General features: G+C 38.0%; 1 protein-coding gene across 3 annotated transcripts in view; it reads right to left on the bottom strand.

Moving 5' to 3' along the window:
* LOC129417437 (kelch-like protein 29) overlaps nucleotides 1–22,403 on the bottom strand; it is a 108,480-nt gene that overhangs the window by 62,336 nt on the left and 23,741 nt on the right. For all 3 annotated transcript variants that reach the window (XM_055172100.2, XM_055172101.2, XM_073869892.1), the window contains exons 3-4: nucleotides 6,484–6,631; nucleotides 4,482–4,976 (exon numbers count right to left, since the gene is read on the bottom strand). In XM_055172100.2, coding sequence (XP_055028075.2) covers nucleotides 4,482–4,976; nucleotides 6,484–6,631 — 643 coding nt within the window. The remainder of the gene's footprint in view (nucleotides 1–4,481; nucleotides 4,977–6,483; nucleotides 6,632–22,403) is intronic.

The raw sequence follows: 22,403 nt of genomic DNA, 5'->3' as shown, positions 1-22,403 counted from the left end.
AGAATCAAGCATTCAAACGAGCCGTGAAATAATTAATATTAACAAATGGAAACTTACTGTAAAGTGTTGCTAATTTATTCAAACCTGGAAATAAAGTTTTAAGATTCTGCAGGTTTTAAATAAAATGTAAGCAAATTCTGAAGCCTGACAGCTAAAGAACGGCCCATACGTGATTTGCATGAAGATTCATAAAAAATTATCATGAGCAGCAACATGAAGGTTTGAATCAACATGAGGGAATAATGAGTTAAATATTTCAACACATTTCCATCCATTGAACCACACAAGACGCTGTTATGAACGATCTCCCATCATGCTGGGATGACACAGATCATCAGGTTTAACACAAAACCTTCCCAGCGTGAGTGCCGCTGTCATTAAAGCTAAACAGTGAGATACAACATTCATACTCATGTACATTTTACATTCAATTTCCACAGTTAACCTTGTATTTTGCAATTACAAGTTTGTATGAAAATGTAATGTATATAAGATCCCACTGTATATTAATATGTATACTTTATGTATGGCATGAGCTTCCATTGCATTTATGACTGCATGCATTCAAAAGCACAAAAAATGCTTTTAAATGGCATTCAAGTGTGTTATTACTGTACGTTCCCCCATACAACGAACAAATACATTCATCTGAATCCGACTGCCGATCCGCGGAGAGCTTTTCCTCTCTCGGGGGAATCGGAAATAAAGCTTGTGCTTGTGAAATGCGTCCTTCCAGTACAAAAGAGCTGTGAATCGATAACAATGGCACTATAGATTTGATATGAGACGTCTCGGGCCTGCTCGCTGGTATGCATAGAAAGCGAAGGTCAGAATGCATGAATATAAACCAGAGCTCTCTGAATGACACTATTGTACAATCTCTCTTTCTCGAATGAAATGTAGCACACGGCTCTCTTAAGATGTGAAAGGCGCAACTGTTGAGGGTTTTAAACTTTAAGTATTTTTTAAACTTTTTATACAGTAGTATGCTGGTCTTATTGTGTTTATGATTTATTGATGCACTTGCACTGCTTCGTGCGACACTCGGCTCCGACTCTATTTATGGTAAAAAAAACAGTTCGCTTTTCTCCATACAATCGATTTGCTGTGGATAAAATAAGCCTCCTTACACTTTTTCCTTTCCCTGACTTTAAAAGCAGACGTGCGGCTAATCAATAATGAGCAGTAATAATTACTGTTAATCTCATTTAAAAACCTCTATCATTTATAAACTTGTCTTCATGCCTCAAAGCAATTACAAGCAGATAAATGGGCTGCAAACAGATCTCCATGTTCTCGCTTCTTTAGAAGATTAATACTTGCACTGATACAACATGACATTCAATTTAACAGTGCGAGAGCAGAACTGCTGTTATGGTAGCTGGCCACAAAATCGGAGAGATTTTAAGGCAAAAGCACAAAAGTCACTTTAGGGCGTTATATCACTTAATAATCCCAAAATCCACTGGTTTCTTAAATCATTTTACACAACATATTATAAAGGATTTGGGGGTGAATATATGTAATACGTTTGTAAGATACAGAAAAAGTAGAGGGATAAAAATGCTGGGTTACTTTCAACCCATCGTTCGATCAAAAATGAACGGAGCCAGAACACATTGGTCGTAAACTAACCCATGCTGGACTGTTTTAACCCATTGTTGGGTCAATTATAAACATTTTCTGAGTAGTTTGTCTCTTTTTGACCCAACGCTGGGTTGAAAATAATCCAGCATGTCAGAGCCAATGATGTAGTGGTGCAGAAGCACTTTCGGCAACCTGAGTTCGAATCCTGGAACAATCCCGTACCCCTCTCTCTCCACTTGTACTTTCCTGTCCTCTAACAAATAAAGGCAAAAATTACCTCAAAAATTACTTTTAAAAAACAAATGCCGCATTTTTAGAGTGTAAAAAACAAGGGCGTAATTTTGATTTTGACATTGCTGGGGACGTAAATAAATTAGTCTGCAGAGTCGCATTGTTAAGAGTTTATCACCGTTTACTTTGAAAAAAATATTTTTTGGGGGTCATAATCTTATTTATTTATGTTAAAGATGTGTAAATTTTAGCAGCATCTAGTGGTGAGGTTGCGAATTGCAACCAACGGCTCAGTCCACTGCTCACCCCTCGCTTTTGAAACGCATAGAGAAGCTACAGTAGCCGCCACCGGAAAAACATGTAATTGATGGAGACAACTTAGTAAAAAAACGTTTGTCCATTAAGGTCTTCTGTAGAAACATGGCGGCACAAAATGGCGACTTCCACGTAAGGGGACCCTCTGTGTATGTAGATAAAAACGTCTCATTCTAAGGTAATAAAAACATAACGGTTCATTATACACTTTTGATAATATAGTTTTGTATATTATTTTGCATTTCTGTCAAGATATCCTTCTAAAAATTACACACTGCATCTTTAAATTAAAGTTTCAAATCCAAAGAGATCTTTTCAAAAGTCCACGCCTACCTCGTTCAAACATGCCCATGCATAAACATTTAAATAACACCGCCGACTTTGTTTGGCCTTCCAATTGAGTAAACATTAAGAAACCAGGGGTTAGTTTATATTTACATCATTTTTCAGAACAGTACAGCTCAAATGTTCAATTGTGTGCTGCACATTTTACGGAATGACTACTTTCTAAACCCGGAGGAGTACAAGGCTAGATGTACAAAGGCTTCGTCTAAAAACTGGAGCAATTCCAACTTTGCAACTACACTTTGGTTCTGCTGACTGATATCCACAAGAAAAGATGGACATCAGTTGTTATATATATATATATATATATATATATATATATATAAATAAAATAAAGATCTATTTTTGGTGGAAATGATTGCTAGGGACAATTTAGTGTTTCATGAATATTGGTAGGGACATGTCCTATAGCGTCTCAACCCAAATCTACGCTCTTGATAAATATAAACATGCCATCATTTTGCCGTTTATGGCAGCTCACGACAATGACAACTATGTGTTTCTAACCAGACACAACACTAAGGGCTCTATCATACACCTGGCACAATGCAGCACAATGCGCGACGCAAGTGTTTTTTGCTAGTTTCAACCCGCCACAATGATCATTTTCACGTTTAGCGCCACATTGTTTAAATAGCAAATGCATTTGCACCCAATTTTGTGCCCATGGGTGTTCTGGTCTGAAAATGAGGTGTTTAGGCGCATTGTTGCTATTTTGAGGCAACTAAAATAGACTATGCCATTGACCAACAAAAACCTGGTTTAAAGTCAATGGCGCAATATTGTTTTTGTTATTTAAAGAGCGCATTAGTAATATGCGCCTATTGTATCATATACATTCTGCTTTCTAAATAGGGATTAGAGCTGAGACTCTCATTGGTTTATTGCACGTTACGCCCAAAACACACCCATTACTCATTAGGACAATAGGAACAACCCTTTTAGGCCATGCACTTGGCGCATAAACCACTTTTCCCATCTTAAAATTAGCAAAAGTGGAATCAGACATGCCCATTTAGACCGTGCGCTTTAGACAATGCACTTAGTCTCATAGCAAACCTCCAATTTATCTTCAGATGGTAATGGATTAATCAGATACAGAGTGGACATTGAACAAAAGTGAAATGTTGAATAAAAACATTCAAATGAACTAAAAATATTATTCTGAGAACCTCCTGAAGGGTTTTTTGTGATTTAATGGAAGCAAGGAAATCTGACCTTTTCTACAAAACCGGTCATAAAAGTGATTAGTGACCTGCAGAATCTTAAATATTACTTTCATTTCGTGACCAAACTTTTCTTTCTTAAAATCTATTAAAAGACTTTAAAATGGTCTGAGACTTGGACTCGCTGTGCTCTGCAATACATTCCCACAGATTGCCCAAAGCGAATACTTATATTTATTTATTTTCTCGTTCCTGAAATAGGTTTTGAAGTTCCATATGTTGTTGTTGGTGAAGTTACTTGAAACGATGCCGAGTTTATTCTCAACAATAAATCATTCTTAGGAAATTAGCTATGCTACATTAAACCTGCCTTTCTCTTCTGTGTTGATATATGAACTGATATATTCATATACACTGTATTTACATAAGGTTTCCATTTATATGGAAATGATTTCTCCCAGTTTAGAAACACCAACAGTTTTGAAGCATTCACAAACTGTATCTTAAATCACAATAGTTCTCATATCCAGACAACAGTTGATTCCCTGAATTCATAAAATCACCACTGGTCAGGCTGGAAGGGAAAACAAAAGCGATCCACTCGACTGGTATATACTCTTGTAGGTGTTGATGAATGGAGGTTTTTATTGAAAGAGAAAGTCTGGGAGGTATTAAATGTATTCAGGATCATCGAGTTGTGCAGGCCGATGAAAGTGATTTTGCTGGAGACTGGAGTTGTAATTGCTTTACCGCTGTAGTAACAAAACATTATAACTCCGACCAAACTTTTTGAAATGATTAGAAAGCGGGAGACGGGAGAGCCGTGAGGTAATTTACCTTTGGGGTGCCAGCGGTCGGTGAATTCGTATTTCCCCGATCCAACAGTTCTCAGCATCTGCAACCCGTTGGAGGTCTCTTGAGAGTTTTGTGGGATCGTCTGGCCGTTTGTCGTCGGCCCGTTTCCCGTCAGCGCCGATGAGCTCGCCGTAGCGGATTGCATCATGGGATGCGTGAGGTGCCCGTTGCCCACGGCCGCATGGACGTGGTTGGCGATCTGGCAGACGTTGGGCACGGGAGGTGGACTGCCGATGGCCAGGGATTGGCTGTGAACGTTGAGGACGATGCCAGTCAGTGGCTGTGAGGTTTGCTGTTGAAGCTGAAAGTGAGGTGGTATATGAGGCTGAAGGGGAGCTACGGGGGTCTGCAGAGCAGTGGTTACACCAATGATGGGTGTTTGGACCGTTGCACCCTGACTGTAAGCTGAAGCCTGTGGTACGGCGTACGTGTGAGCCAGCAGTCCGGCCTGGCTGACTGGCGGAGGCCACAATGACGCTGTGGAGAGAAACACCATCTGTTTGGCACGGTCTTGTTGAAGCTATTTGCTTATTATCATGAAAACACGTGAAATACAAATAAAAAGGGCTGCAAGTGAACTAATCGCGACTAATCTTTTGCAGAATAAAGTTTTTGTTTACATCATATATATGTGTGTACTGTGTATAATAATTATGTATATATAAATACACACAGATGCAAGTATATATTTAAGAACATTTTATATTTATATATAATTTATATAATATATACTGTTAATATAATTAATCAATATTTAAATAGATTTAATTTTCTTAAAATTATATGCATGTGTGTGTATTTATACAGTATATACTAGGGCTGTTAATAACACGTTAACGCAAATTCATTTTAATGCTACTATTTTAATTAACGTGCGATTAACGCAATGCACAATTTCTGTTTGACCCTTGGTCTAGCCCATAGTTGGATACATTGAGACGCAGCCTTAGACAGTAAATGTGACCTGTGCTGTCTAAATGAGTCCAAGGTTTTTATAAAAATAAGAACATTAAGCCTTCATCTAGCAAATCCAAAGCGCTAAATGGTCATTGAATATCTAAAAGATCTTTATTTGCATGTTTTTATTTGCAACGCTTAACAAATACACAAAGAATGGTTGTCTATCCACTTGCATACATTTGTATAAGTCATCTATATTTGTCCACACCCATGTTGATTAGAGGATTAAAAACTTGAAAAGTGTTCAATTAAGATTAATTTAGATCAGATGAAAATGTGTGATTAATTTGCGATTAATCGCAAGTTAACTCATGACAATCATGCCATTAATCTAGATTAAATATTTTAATCTAATGACAGCCCTAATATATACATAATAATTATACACAGTACACGCACATATATATGATGTAAACAAAAACTTTTATTCTGCAAACGATTAGTTGCGATGAATCGTTTTGCAGCCCTACATATAAAGCACATAAAGTACACATAAAATGCGATTAATCGCGAGTTAACTCATGACAATCATGCAATTAATCTAGATTAAATATTTTAATCTATTGACAGCCCTAATATATACAATATAATTATACACAGTACACGCACATATATATAATGTAAACAAAAACTTTTATTCTGCAAACGATTAGTCGCGATTAATCGTTTTGCAGCCCTACATATAAAGCACATAAAGTACATTATTCATATTGCAAGTCATGTAATTGTGTCTTAAATGTTTGTTATTCATATTAATGTTTGCATTATGTGTTGTGCTGTTTATATCTAACAGGTCTATCCATTTACACTTTGCATTTGGCAGATGCGATTTACATAAAACCGAATTCATCTATTTACTTCAATTAATGTTTTAGTATCTATGAAAAGACATTTTGTATTAGCATCTTTTTATAAAAACAAACAAACAAATGTGCACTACACAAGAGCTTAATCTTCAGATATAACAACGAAACCAAAGCAGAAAGATCAATATACTGGAAACTGATTTCTTTCCATTTGTTACCTGTGATATCTTTCTCCCTCATCTGTTTGGCAGGCGGCTCGTCCGTTTCCCAGGGCGTCGATTGGTTAATGGGCGTTTGGCCCCACCGGACACTATTAGGCAGAACGGGGCCCTGAGTTTGTGTGTCCCCCGACGGGTGCACGGAGACCTGGTTTCAACAAGAAGAATGTCTCAGGTAAACAGATCAGTCTTTAATTACTGTCTCTACATCCCAATTACAGGCCATTTGCAAGACACTGGTACATCATTTCGCTTTGTTAATATTCCATTGCATTCACTCTTTTAATTACGCTGCTGTTCCAGATTAGAGGCATCAATAATGCAGAAAAATCCAAGGTCAGCCCCCAGCAATTTAACTCTGTGCCAGACAGCGAGATCTATATAGAGAACATTTTACTAATGAAGTCTTATCTTCTCTGCATTGACTGTAAATCAAGAGGAGAGAAAAGGGGGAATTTTGTGGGGTTGGAAAAGACTTTTGCATCACTTCGCTAAAATGGGAATTAACACGGAGCTGAAGAGAGTTCAAACAATAAACAGTTGCTAACCTCGCATTATTAAACATTTCGACTTTGTGTGTAAAACAGAAGCTTTAAATATACAAATACAGTGGAGGCTGAAAAACACACATACATATGCACATATACACACATACGCATACACACATACTGTACATGCATGCACGCACGCACACACAAACATACCATACAGTACATACATACATATGAAAAGCTCAAATGTAAAAGCAGCTAAATGCCACCTACGTCAAAAATGAGATAATCATATGAATTAATAAATGGTAATTATATGATAATAATTATTATAATTATTATTTTACAATCATCAAATACTTCGCTTCAAATCCACTTAATCCTGGCCTCAGGTCATTAAACATACTCTGCTGACATAATCTATTAAGAGTCTGATTAAAAATTTTCATTTACAAGAAAACATGTCAGATGCACTAGGTTTTATATGCATCTGAGCTCTTCATATATATATATATGATATATATGATGCTATACATCTTTACGATGCACTGGCGTCCGATTTCGATTCGGTTCAACACGATGATATTCAATGCAGTATGATGCAATGAAATAAATATGATGCTATGCAATTTAATGTGGGACAGATAGTTTCCACACATTGATTTGTACATGAGCATAGGAACCATTATAAAACTACTTTAAGACTACACTGTAAACAATTCTTTGCCACCTTATTTTTTTAGTTTAATTAACTCAAAGTCATTTCAACTTACTATTATTTATCTTGACTAGAGATGAGTCAAATCCATGCCACTAGAGGAATGACCTAATAAATTAAACTCCATTTCGTGTTTCAATTCTTTCGCCAACTGCACTCCCGCCACACAACAAGGTAAGCAAAGCCTCAGGACCAAAAAGACAAAATATCTTGATTTCCAAAACTGTAAATGCATCGAGTGGAAATATTTGAAAAATCTTGCGTAGGTGTCTGCTTTACAATTTGTTTTCTATTACCAAGCTGGTTGAAAATGTTGAAAATGTGAAACATTTATATAAAAATGACTATCAACATTCCCCATCTTAAAGGTCACGTTCTTCCTGATCCCATTTTTCAAACTTTAGTTAGTGTGTAATGTTGCTATAATAGCATAAATAATACCTGCAAAATGATAAAGCTCAAAGTTTACTGCCAGGCGATATATTTTCTTTAGGGAAGGCAAGGCTGTTTGTATAGCATATTTCATACACAAAGGTCATTCAAAGTGCTTTACATAGAAATGAGAAACAATATATAAGAGAAAAAAATATGTAGAAATAAAAGACATGAGAATTTAAAATATCAATTTAAAGAAAATAAATGTGATTTTAAATGTGTGAAAAAGAATAAAATAGGATTGAGAAACAGAATTCCTCTTTCAAAGCCTACACTGAACGGCCGGTTTGGACTACAGCCCTCTACTTCCGGTTGAATGACGTCAATATTAGTTTTTGACTTAACTCCGCCCACAGGAATACGTCAGTCGCCAGTTATGGCTCAAACGGCTATGCTAAGCTCATAGATATGTACACTAGATGTCGCCTTGGCTACGGCAGTTCATTGGATCTAATGCGTCAAAAAGAGCCGCCATCTTGAAACAAGGAACCCCGCATCAGCGTCATTGTAGGCAATGGTGTAATGGAAATAAAATCACCATAAATCGTTATAAATGCTATTTTCATGGTTTTCTTTTGGTTCGTTTCAACAGTCAGACATGTATTTAGCATTGAGTCCAGAAAAAAAATTAAGTTTTGATATTCTGAAAATCGACTTTTTCTAACTATAATGCACAGTGCTAGTAGGCCTAACATCAATACGCAGCACAAAAGTCCGGCATCGTCTATTAATTCGAAGTACAGGCGGAGATAGCAGTGTTACATATGACCCCTGTTTCAAGATGGCGGCAGTTTTGACGCATGCTCAGAGCCCCAAGGCGACATCTAGTGTATATATCTATGTGCTAAGCTAAGCTGCTATCGAATCACAACACACTATAAACAAACTACACAATCAGAACTCGTTACGTAAAGGAGGGACTTCATAGGACAAGGAAGACTTTAGCACGTTTTGAGGACAGTAAAACAACGCTATATAGATTGTGTGAAAAATACAGTGTTTTTTACACGTGAAACATGAACACATGCTATATTGTGCACTGTAAACACAATCAAAGCTTCAAAAACCCAGAACAAAACAGGACCGTTATGATGCAATTTCAAAAATTAAACTTCACCTAACAATGAGCAAAATAATATTAAGAATAAGGAAAACAGCGTTCCCATCTAAAAGCTGGAAACCCATTACAGTGTCAATAACAACAGGGGCGTCCTGCCCATTCAAACTGAGGGGACACGTGCCCCCTCGGTTTTTTGAGCCAAATGGATTTTGCATGCAACCTCAGAATTAAAGAAGCTCCATTAATCTGTCTTTTAATTTGTTTAATATGCACAATATAATCAATTCTGTGCTGCATCCTTGTCATCAGCGTCTGAGCGCGCTCACGGGCTTGGATGTCGCTGCTGCATTTGGCCATCTGTGGAATTAAAACGTGTAAGAAACGCTCATAAGTTTTCCAAACCCCATTAAGGTAATGTGCAGTTAACCTCCTCTATGTAGAAAATGGTTTAAAATGTGAATGTCTCAATGTTAAATTAGTACAGATTTTTAGATTCATCTTCTCGATACAACGCCAAAGTTCTCCAGAGTTCACGGGGCGCAGAATCACACATGTTCACATACGAGGTAAAACTGAATGCAAAAATCCGATCCTCTAATAATTTCATCTAAACATATTTTTTAAATCTGTCGTTCATTAAAATCAATCATGTGGCTATAGCTTATGTCATTTTCGTTGTTTATATACTTAATGGATTTACATTAATTTTATAGGATAATGCAGTTATTGTGTGCAAAATGCATTAAAGGGGGGGTTTAATGGTATTTCAAGCATTCTGACTTATTAACACAGTTATAGAGTTGTTTCCTCATGCTAAACGTAGGCAAAGTGTGAAAAATGCAGTTGGGCGTGTTTCAGAGTATTTCTGTGCCGAATGCACTTCGCCAGGGTTCGTACAAGTTTCGGCTAGTTTTTTTCGATTACGGTTCTAACTGACGTTTCAGGGGTTTTCGATACGTATCACTTCTTTATATGGGCTTTCGCCGGAAAACTTCCCCCGGAAAACCCCGCCCAGCCGTCAGTCAGCGGGAGACGCTAGAGCTTGCTAACAGCTTATCACGCCACTCAGCTTTGTTTAATTTCAAAAGTCAACAATGGCACAACAAGAAGTGTGTTTTTGGATGTAAGGGAAGACATCCAGCCTCATGGAAACAATGGATATAGTTTATTATCCGGATTAGCAGCGGAGTTTTGCGTGTGTGTTTGATGCGGTGGATTTTCAGAAACGGGTCATGACGAGTTACACGTGGTAAGTAAGACTTCTGTCTTATGTTGGAAATAGGCGCGTGTATATTATATAAATGACACGAACATGTAGTGAATCATAAGTTAAAACAGTGTTGTATAGTGTTGTATGACTCCTACTCGCTCCTCCCGTGTTATAACTCCTCCTTCTTCATTTTTTCGTACGTTATCGGAAAGATTCGTTAAAGCTAATCTTTCTTTTATAAATCTGATTAAACTAAAGACTCTTCAGAGATATAAAGGATGTCATACTACTCTATAGGTACTCCAGATTAATATCAGAAATGCAGAAACAGCGTGTGTTACGTGAGCTTTAATGACACAATTAAACAAGTCATTAAACAAAACGTAAATAAACAAAACATGCCGTTTCAGATGTAAATATGATGCTAATATGTAATTATACTGATTGAATAGTATTTGATAAAAAAGTTAGTCCAAGTTTGGAGGTTTTTGCATGAAGGCAGGAATGTTTAGATTGTTAGAAATGTAAGTGCCATGGAAAAGACTGAAAGCTCTATAATATTTCGTTTGATGTCTGTGTATGCATCATGATGAAGAGTTGCAATGCATTATGTTTCAATATAATGTGATACTGTAAAGCATGGCCCTACTGTATATTGGGCATTTCCTGTTTTGGGAATATAATAGGATATCATTTTATAATAAATTTATGGCGCGCCCTTATGCTAGTACTCCCTGTCACTGTTCAGAGATACGATGAATGCTATCTAGTGTTTGGGATGTAAACTCAAATTTTTTCCACACAAAATATCACGATACTTGAATGCAATGATATTTTCTTACACTACATGTAAGATTGCATAATAGTATACACTCACCTAAAGGATTATTAGGAACACCATACTAATGCTGTGTTTGACCCCCCTTCCCTTCAGAACTGCCTTAATTCTACATGGCATTGATTCAAGAAGGTGCTGAAAGCATTCTTTAGAAATGTTGGCCTATATTGATAGGATAGCATCTTGCAGTTGATGGAGATTTGTGGGATGAACATCCAGGGCACGAAGCTCCCGTTCGACCACATCCCAAAGATGCTCTATTGGGTTGAGATCTGGTGACTGTGGGGGCTACAGTGAACTCATTGTCATGTTCAAGAAACCAATTTGAAATAATTCGAGCTTTGTGACATGGTGCATTATCCTGCTGGAAGTAGCCATCAGTGGTTTTAAAGAGATGGACATGGTCAGAAAGAATGCTCAGGTAGGCCGTGGCATTTAAATGATGCCCAATTGGCACTAAGGGGCATAAAGTGTGCCAAGAAAACCTCCCCCACACCATTACACCATTGCATTAATGAGAAATTGAACAGGTGTTCCTACAGTAATAATCCCTTAGGTGAGTGTATATGACCTGCATGATCTGTAAAACATGATATACATTCATTTCAGTTGTATACGTTTGCCTTAAGGATAAATCATCAGCATCTTGTATTATACAGACTAGGCTGCGTAAGCTATCTGCTATTTTAATAAATAATATAATGGGATGTGCATTTCTATAAGATCAGCACACATCTGTGCAGCTGTAGTGTTGCACCTGAACATTCAGCTGAAGCTCAGGAGAAATCACTTACAGTTTCTCTCTACATGAACATAATGGTGAATATTTCATTATGAAGACATCTCGGTTTCACATTGGTGGACTTGGAAACCTGCGCTGTACATTTTTACTTATATTTATGATGGCATATTCTCATTCTGAGCGTTTCTGAACATGTGGTCAAGCGTCTAATCGAGTCATTCGCAGTCAGTCATGTGAGAAAGAGCCAACAGACACAACATTACCTCCTGGACAAAACAACATGCACTTACAATTATAATTTCCCTGGTGTACCAGCAGAATAACACACTGGAGTAATGCTGAAAACATCTCACATAATAACCAACCCCGCTTACAATTTCAATACACACATTACACATTATGTACTGATCATGTAGGAATATTAGCTGGAGTTTTCTGGCAACGAAGCGGGCGCCTCGATTACTGAAGGTGACTTCGGAAAGTTTTTAAAAAACACACCAGGGCCTCAAGTGAAATTATTATAGAAATTGCTGTTAAAATGGGCTTTCCTCCGCCTGCACGTGAAAACAAATGGCAAATAATACATATTAGTATTTTAACATATATCAGTATTGGTTTTTGTTAGGTTTGTTTGTAGAAAAACTACTTAAATGTCCTAAAATAACTAAGGCCTAGTGCTGGATTAATCTAAACCGGGAAAAACCACCCCATCATCATTTTAAATGGTCAAACATCACATGACCGGACTGGAAGTCTGGTCTCACAACATCCGCTTGGTTTTCATCTTTAAGAAAATGTTGGAATTGAATTTCCCTAAAATGAGATTCACGGTGAGGATTAATCCACTTCTGGTACTTTATTGGTTTTGACAAAGACATTATCTTCTCAATAACATTCAGATATTGAAATGAAAAAGAGTGCAAACATAAAATAAACTAGCTAGATTAGTGGATTACCTTAAAGTCCTTTGTTATTGCCATCATTCAAGGTAAATGCCTGCTTTTGTGGGAAGCAGATGTGGTGAGATCAGTTTTAAAGTCATATGACGTACAACATACACCGTATTGACTGAATATCGAGAAATTCTTGGTATTATTTCACATTGTCCTTAATTAAGGCTTAGTTAAAGGTCCCATTTTTCCTGATCCCATTTTTCAAACTTTAGTTTGTGTAATGTTGCTGTTATAGCATAAATAATACCTGCAAAATGATAAAGGTCAAAGTTCAATGCCAGGCGATAAATTTTTTAACAGAAGTCCCATTTCAAAGCCTACAGCGAACAGATGGTTTGGACTACAGCCCTCTACTTCCCGATTGAATGATGTAAATATTAGCGTTTTTGACTAAAATCACAACACACTAAACAAGCTACACAATCAGAACTCGATACGTATTTCTGAAGGGGGTACTTCATAGAACAAGGAAGACATCAGACCGTTTTTAGGACAGTGAAAACAGCGCTATACAGATAAGTAAATTGTGTGAAAAAATACCGCTTTTTTACACATGAAGCATGAACACATGTTATATTGTGAACTGTAAACACAATCAAAGATTCAAAAACACAGAAAGAACGAGACCTTTAAAAAAAATTATCGATCTTCAATTTACAAAACAATATCGATTTGGGAATCCCTTAATTAATTCTTAATATGTGTGCTTTACTTCAGGCAGGTCTCGTAAAGATGATGAACGATGCTTGGGACTGCTGACAGAACTGTCACTTGCCCCATGAGCCAGTGCTACATCATCACGAAAAATACGTTTTACGCTTTCCAATTTAAAAATGTACGCATAGAAGACGCAAAATGATTTCAATGCGCTACATATGTGCCGTTTCATGATGCGTTCACACCAGATGAGTTATTTACATGTCAAGTCAATGCAAAGACGCAAATAGGCATCCTGCGACGCGGTAAGCACGAATTGCACGGCGCGGAAGGCACGGACCGTTGCGAATTGAGCGTTTTGAACGTTGCTGTCCGAGTTAAAAAATCTGAACTTTGGTGGATTTTCACGTCACCTTAACCAGTCAGGAGCTTGCTCTATAAGTGACGTGATTACAGGAAGCGAGCGGAGGCAGTAAATCAAAACAACAATGGAGGACAATCATCATCAGTACACGAGACATCTTTGTACTTTAAAGGCGGAGTCCAAGATGTTTGTAAAACGCTTTGAAAAAGGAGACGGGCCGACTACCAAAACACACTTATAGCCAATCAGCAGTTAGGAGCGTGTCTACTAACCGACATCCTTGCCGGGTTGCGTATGTGTGGGGCAGGTCTATCAACCGAAGATCCAGATTCTATTGGGGTAGGGGCGTGTTTGTTTAGGTGATTTCAAATATCAACATTGGCTTTCAAACATCGTGGACTCCGCCTTTAACAGGTATTAAAAGGATCTTTGTTTGGAAGAGTGAGGAGGTCGAACAATCTGGTAAGTTTACTCAATTTGAGCTATACAAGTCCCTCCCATGACGTGAATTTATGCAAAAATTGCCTCAAATGACTAGAATTTCATGCACAACTTTCACGTGCGAATGAAGCAAGTAAACTCAAAACGTTCAAGCGCCCAACTACTCGCTTATAACCTCTTCCGCATCTGGTGTGAACGCACAGTAAGAAGTCCGAGGTCTGTGCCTGGCTAGTCTCAGCCTCAGACTGTTGGCTAAACGTCTGATGTTTTTCGTACACTTTTTTGGAAACCCTGTGAGAATGTCAAAGTCGTCTTTGATTGGTTGAAATAAACCGGATTTCCTGGAAACGCGAGAGTCGCGATTAGTTTCTGTCCCTGGAAAACAAAGCTCTGACGTTCCATTGAGGAAGAGAATCAGTCGTGTTCACGTGGATAATAATGAGCAGTTATCATGATCAGCTAAACATTGGATTCACAAAAATATGCAAAGTTTGCGGCATAGACTCTCCAAAAGACGTCCAAGAGTTTTGCTTGAGGCAGTTAGTGGAGTCAAAAAGTTCGGTTCTCCTGAATTGCTTGTAGGTGTTAAAAAGTGAAGAGATATGCTTCAAACTGACGTTTAATGGGAGCGTCTCATTGGTGTGGCTGTTGATGAAGTGCACAACGTTGTTCTATGGTGAGTAACGTTGTTTATTTAGATGCTATTCGGTTGGCTGGTTATTTCAATAACTGACTTGTTGCCAGCCGGCTCGTTATTGTGGGGAGTCCGAAACTTGACGCTAGACGAAACAAACTGTGATTGGTTGTCTGACATGTCGGTCAAACAGCTCGTGGGCGGGCTTGGTCCAGTGATATCACATTGAATAAATTTCATGTCTACAAAACTTTTATTAATTTATTAATCAAACTAATCAGACCGAATCGAAATCGAATCTAATCGAAACCATATACCAAAGAATCGAATTGAATTGCCAAATTGATCGCAATTCTCTGCCTTATCCTTAATGCATTCAAATCCACCATAAACTAATTATGGGCAGTGTTGAGGGTCTCCAGGATTATGAAGTGCTAATCTAAACTCATTATTCCTCCATCACACTGATAACCTCACCTCATCTAAGAGCGTCGTCTCTTGAAACAGCAAGCATGCACTTTTGCGTGAGGAACTGTCAAACAATGACAGTGCGGTTCTACTCAAACCGTGTACGCAGGATCGCTTCTCTGCAAACGTCTCCATTTGAGTTTCTGGCTGTCCTCCACGTTTCTTATCCGTCAGGCATTGGGCAGCATCTCTGTCCGCCTCTCACAAAGCCAAATACAGGATCCATGCTGTCATGCTCTCGTTTGCTATTCCTATCCTTACTGCCAACACAAAAACTTCTTCCTTAGGCCAGCAGAAAGCCTCTTCTGCTGATCCATCACTTGTCAGGACTTCCTTGCAGCTCTTCAGCATCTCGAAGAACAACCTTTGACACGTCTTTTTTTACAGTCAGTTGAAAGCAAAAAGTCTGTGGCCTTTGGTTTGTAACTTTATGAAAGAGCAGTGCTGAAAAAGCTTCAGGCTGGGCCGGCTTTGCTCTCGGATGAATTCTGTGTGCATTTGGCTTCCGGTGATCTCGGTCTAGATTTTCAATATTAAAGATGCACAGCTCTTAAAGGGTCACAGCTTTTAGATCCGCGAGAGACGTGAGTATTTCTATAAATGTCAAGAAGTGTCAAAACACAGCAGGGAACAACTAAGCAATTTGGGAATTGGAATTGATAAGCTGGATGTTAAATTATAATGAATTTGTTCGATCCCCATCTTCAGTCCCTATTAAAAAGCAGCATATTTTTGTCATGCGTTCCTTGTAAGACAGAAATTCATATGGTTTTGGATTCATAAGGGTAAATAGAAAGTAAATAAGTTTTCTAAAAAAAAAAAACTGCTGTTGGGCTCTCAAATGCCAATTCAATATCCTGAGAGTTGGGGCCAAATTCAGTACACACCTTTGTTCGATCCATTTACGAATTCTTAATTCTATATTTCCCAAACCTCAGAACTGAGTTCTCCCAGTTTATCGGTTATTTACAGCCATTTAGGAGAGCCTTTGTAATTATCTGTAAGTCGGGCAATACAACAGCAGAATAACAAGCAATTCAAACCACTGTATAATGATGATAAAACATTTCCTTCGCAGGCTCTTCATTTTCTTGTCTCATTTTTGCAAGCGACTGCCGAATTGAAAAAGCTCTCCATGTTTGGCACATTTCAGCCACTCATTTTGCATAATGCACTTCCACCGAATCTAAACGAGTGAGGGCTGACAAAATGAGCCTTCGTGATGAACCTGCTGGATGATCTTTGAGACCAATAAACCAATACAATCTCAGGTCAATTATAGGGATGTGCACAAATTGTTGAATATATACATACATACATACATACATACATACAAATGGTCTTACATATTTCAAACCATAAAACTACATTTTTATGTTTTGGTACAATTGGCCGTGATGTTGGGGTAAGGGGCGGGGTTTCATTATTGTTCTTTTTATAATAATTATACATTTTGGTATGATTCAGTTCATAGGAATCCATATAAATTAGGTCTAATAAAAGCATTGTACAACTATTACCATGTTTTAAAAAAAGTAAAGTGGCCAGATAGTGTACTGTTTCTGGTGGATTTTATATATTACCCACAATCCCTTGTGAAAATTAAAACAGTGTTTTATAGGTGACTTTTGTGACTAACAGAACTGTGTAAATGTTAGGATGCATCTGAAAACGCCTACTTCCATACTATATAGTAGGCGAAAGGCAGTGGGCGAGGTGAGTATTATGTCCAAATTAATAGTATTCCAAAAACAGTAGGCAAAAAGTACCCGGATGACCTACTACTTCTGGCAAATCCCAAAGTGTTCATTCGATTGGCACTTTCCCATCCCGTGATCCCCAGGAGAGGAGTTTGATTCCAACAAAGACGACGAAGGGGCGTTGTTGTATTTAAAAATGCCCGAAAGCACTAACGCGGCCCTATTCAAATGCAAATACATATTTCAAACAGCTGTCTCTTGTGTTGATATTGCACTAGTTTAATGTCATAATGTCCAGTTAACAGCTAACTTCTTGTTGTCTGAATTTATTCATTCGATCCATATTCATACCATATAGTACCTACTGTTTTAATCTTCATCTAATTCAGTATCTGTCAAAGTATGTGACTTCGGACGCAAACTGAAATTCGAAGGTACTGAAATTCTATCAAGCACTGTGAAAAGTGAAATTTGGATTATCTTAACTCATTCCCTGCCAGCCATTTTTTTTAGTTGCGCCCCAGCTATTTTTGTGATTTTCACAAAAGTTTCACAAAATGCCTTCCAGGAAAATTTTCTTCTAAAAATATATAAACATTCAAATATATCAAATGAAAGGACAGACCCTCTGCTTTCAAACAAACAATCAAACAAAATGGGAAATCAATGTTTTATCCTATCTACTTTTTCTCTGCTTATAAACTCTTAAATATGGGTATTTTCTTTTCAAATATTTTTTAGCAAAACGCTGAAATAATTGAATTTTTTGTGAAGAATTTTGTTAAAAGATCAGATTCAGAATGATTATAAAAATAACTAAACCCTTAACCAACTTTTTTTAGTTAATGATCTGTAAGAATGATGCTTTATTAATGCTGTTCATTGATTTTAGTAAGTTTTTTGACATTTGGATATAAAGTGTTTCAATACTACAATATATGGTGTAAAAACGTCTGAGTGCTGCCCTCTTCAGGTTGAACGGTGGCTACTGCAGTTTAATTTTCCTATTGGATGTTGGGTCCAAAAAGTAACTCTTGACGTAAGCATGTTCAAGCTCACCACGCCCTTGTTACGATCTCACCACATGCTTGGTACAAGCTTAGTTCGTCCCCTCTATCTCCGTTGGGATCTGCCCACTTTTCTTGCATTTTTCAAATATTGCAGTGGGTGGAGTCAGGCTCTGACCAGGGGTTTAGTTACGCTTTAATCAATTGGGTAAGTCATCTAGTGGATAATGGCAGTATTGCAGATTAACATAAAAATTCATCAGGAACATGTTTGTTTATGCAATTTTTTTCTCTTAATTGACGAGATAACTCGTCTATGGTGGGGAAAGAGTAACTTCAATTGGTAACAGGCTGACTTTAAAGGGGACATATCATAAAATCTGTTTTTTTTCCATGTTTAGGTGCTATAATTGCATTAACGACGACAGTGGGGCTTCAGGCCTTAGTCAAACGGGTCAACAGGTTTAATTTTCTCTTAAAAATCGGAAGGTGACCCGTAGTTACCATATATACCTTCGCATTGGGCCCCCAATTTGCTAAATCCTCAACTGTGGATAACATAATTATGCCGCAATAGTTAGCCTGCCTGGAACTAAGCTGATTTAAACCACATCACTGTGTGACACTTGCATTACATGTGAAAGGCCCCTACGCTAATATGATTTTGTTTTTCTCTCCCTGTCTCGTCCTCGACCCCGAGGACAATGAGACAAACAGACCTAGTTCCGGTAAATGTGAAAGTCGGCACACCTCTGATCTACTGGCCGTCCTTCAACGTGATGCCCAGCTGATGCCTGACCAACGATCACCGGCAGAACCCGCTTAATCTCCGCTTAACCTCCTTATCCGTTTATATGTGTGTGTGTGTGTGTATGTGTATATATATATATATAGTCGCTGTCCGATGAAAACCACGTATGTCCATGTTGCCGATTTTCAGATTTTTCAACGGATTGAATGTCCAGGTTCATTTCCCTATACATTATGCTTCACATATCTAAATGGCCAATGAAAAGTTGAGCAATCATATCATCTGATTTTCACGTATATCCATTTGGTGTCAAAGCTGTCAATCACGCCGCGTATCTCCCGCCCTGTGGAAGCATTTCGCCGGTCTCGTGAAGTTTCATCAAAGCTCAGCACTGGATAGCCGAATAAACACAGCCTGGTGAGACAATTCACGCGTTTACATGCGTACTTTTCCCCTGCAGATCGGATCACAGATCGGAGTACACCACCCCCTTCAATAACATCCAAATTTGCATCCGATCGTCCTCAATCGTATTGATTAAGGCGTTTACATGAAGGCTTTTCAATACAATCGAGCGATCAATATGATTACAAACGGATTATTTGGTTGCATGTAAACGTACCTACTGAGTTTCCTTCATCGAGGTAAACGTTTCCCCCCTGACGCCAGACGAACGTCTAGGAGTGACAACATTACGGTAGGATTGTGCAAACAAAGTATCTGTCTAGCATTACCATGTCAGTGTATTGATTCATTGTCCCTTCATAGTTTGCAAGAGACAGTTAATAAATGTATAATTAATATTTAAAAAACTAAGCGTATTTAATAAACCAAGAGGTAGGCTATTTAATAAACTGAGCGTATTCATCTGTCAATATGAAACACGACTTGGCCATTCTAATTAATGATCGGAAGAACGCGTATGGACCACCGTTAATGTAAAATATGCACGTATGTCCATTTAAACTCAATTTTGGTTAAATGTGGATTATATCATTACACTGGCAAGAATATGGTTACATGTAAAGATGCCGTACCAAGTATGACAACGCTACATTCAACTGCTTTTGAAATACGATGTTTTTTTTCACTTCCTGAAAAATAACCGTTTCATCGGGCAGCGACAATATATATATCTCCCAAGGGTTTTTTCCTCCTAGGACTTTTTTTATTTCCCCGGCTAAAAAGCCTGGGTTTTTTTTCTCCTAGGGGTTTTTTTAACCCAGGGAGGCAGCCTTCTTGGGCTTAACTTAGCTTCCTCTTCTAGACGTTACATTAGTAATATGCTCGCTTATAATGTTGAGTCATAGCCACAGCAAATTTAACTGCTTATGCTATCGTATATTATGTTGTGCTATCTGTCGTTTTTCTGTGCTTTTCACTGCTTTTATTAATGTAAAGCTGCTTTGAAACAATTAACCATTGTGAAAAGTGCTATATAAATAAAATTGAATTGAATAATTGGGTCCCCATTGCTTCCATCAACCTAGAAAACAAAAGAAAAAAATAGGTCATTGAAATTTGGCTCCCTTTGTGATGTCAGAAGGGGATAATACTGCCCCTTTATTTGCACTATCCAACCACGTCACTGCCATATAGTGCAGAGATCAGCTTATTTGCATTTTAAAGGACACACCCAAAAACGGCAAATTTTTGCTCACACCCACAAAGTGGCAAGTTTAAAATGTTATTAAAAAAGTCTTGTGAAATGTCCCCTTTAAAGGCTGGCTACAGAAAGGATGATGAATTCTTCACCTTAACTTAATAGGTATTTATAAAGTTTCTAAGTTTAACACACACTGACAAACTCATTTAATCTAAATGATAAAGTCTGTGTTTGTTACCGTCTGTTCAATCTGTGTAAATTATCCTGTAGATGACTTCTATTAGAAACATTTAAGCAGCTCATTTCACTGGGGAGCAAACTTTGCCAAAACACTTTAGCAAAAGATTACTTCAACTGTAGTTAAACTACTTCTCAATTCAGTTTCAAATAAAGAAAAACTTCTTCAATTTAATGAGTCTAAATGCACCAAATTGACCCATGCTTCAGAATTTATACTGGACGAAGAAGAGCCAAAGCATGACCTTTCTCACAAAGTTATTTGTAATTTAATATGCAAGTGAATGACTTCATAGCTCTGTGTGATATTTGCTGGTCACACTGAACCCGAGACACAGATCCAATCATGGCCGACATACAGATACTCTCGGTAATAAAGAAGCTTTGGCTCAGAGCCTTTTGGAAATCTAAGATTGCTTTATTTGAACCCTCCGTCCCGTCCCCAATATGAAATCATGTAGCAGGAGTTTCTCAACACAGATCAATAAGCAGTCTTGCTCTTTGCTATCAGAGATGTTTCACATAGATACAGTAGAAGTCTGGTATCATCTGACTGCAGGGCTTTCATGATGAACGACAGAGAAATTGACCCGAAGATCTGACACAGCACTCCGCTTTTATCTCTCGTCGTCTTGACCGAGAGCCGAGACAACAAACACATATGGTGCGTAATGAAAGCTCTTAAACATCATGTGACCAACCAAGAGTTGCTTTTGAAGCAGATCACGCATCTGTCCATTCAACCGTTCTCATCCATTTAAACAAGTAAACTAATGTATTTTTCTTTTGTGGAGATGGACAAAATGAGTCCCTTTGAATTCAGTCCAGAAAGCCTTAATTTGTCCTTTGAAGTCAACAAGAAAACAATATTGACCCTCTTTTCCTAATTTATGTTCTTGGTAATATTGTGCATGACTCTTATGCAGGGTTCACACCACACGCGGTAGAGGCAGCAAGCGTTAGTGATTTACATGTTAAGTTAATGCAAAGACGCGATTAGGCATCCTGCGGCGCAGTACACACGGTAGGCGCTGCGCAACTTGAGCCTTGCCGCTAGAAACGCGCGAGTTGAAAAATCTGAACTTTGGTGGATTTCTGCGTGGCGTTAACCAATCAGGACCTTGCTGTAGAAGTGACGTGATTACAGGAAGCAAGCTCTTTTTGGGTGACGTATAAAACACTTCAACTGTCTAATGCCACCAATCAAATATATTTTTAACCAATCCTCTCTAATTAGTTAGCTCCAGTCCTGTCCAGTCCCATTCTGATTGGTCAATAGCTGTGTTATATTTATGATAAACCACAGCTATGACCGCTGCACGCAAAGATTCTGTGTATCACTGCAAAGCACCCTTAAAGTCAAATCAGAGAATTGTTTCTAAACACATTATAAATGTTCAAAATGTGGCCCGCCCCTAATCACTAGCATCCATTCAGGTTGAAGCATATTTGAAAGTTAAAAAAAACAGCAGCTTTCCTGCGAGTGGGCGTGGTTAAGCACAGACAGATGACACGCCCCCAGCGTTTGAGAGAAGAGAATCCTGTGTATTTTGATAACATTTTTTAATCATTCAAATTTGTCTGGGTGGGTGGTTAAATTTACTCATC

This window comes from Misgurnus anguillicaudatus, chromosome 7, assembly GCF_027580225.2.
Source record: "Misgurnus anguillicaudatus chromosome 7, ASM2758022v2, whole genome shotgun sequence".
Classification (NCBI taxonomy): domain Eukaryota; kingdom Metazoa; phylum Chordata; class Actinopteri; order Cypriniformes; family Cobitidae; genus Misgurnus; species Misgurnus anguillicaudatus.
This window is presented reverse-complemented; position numbering and strand designations above follow the sequence as displayed.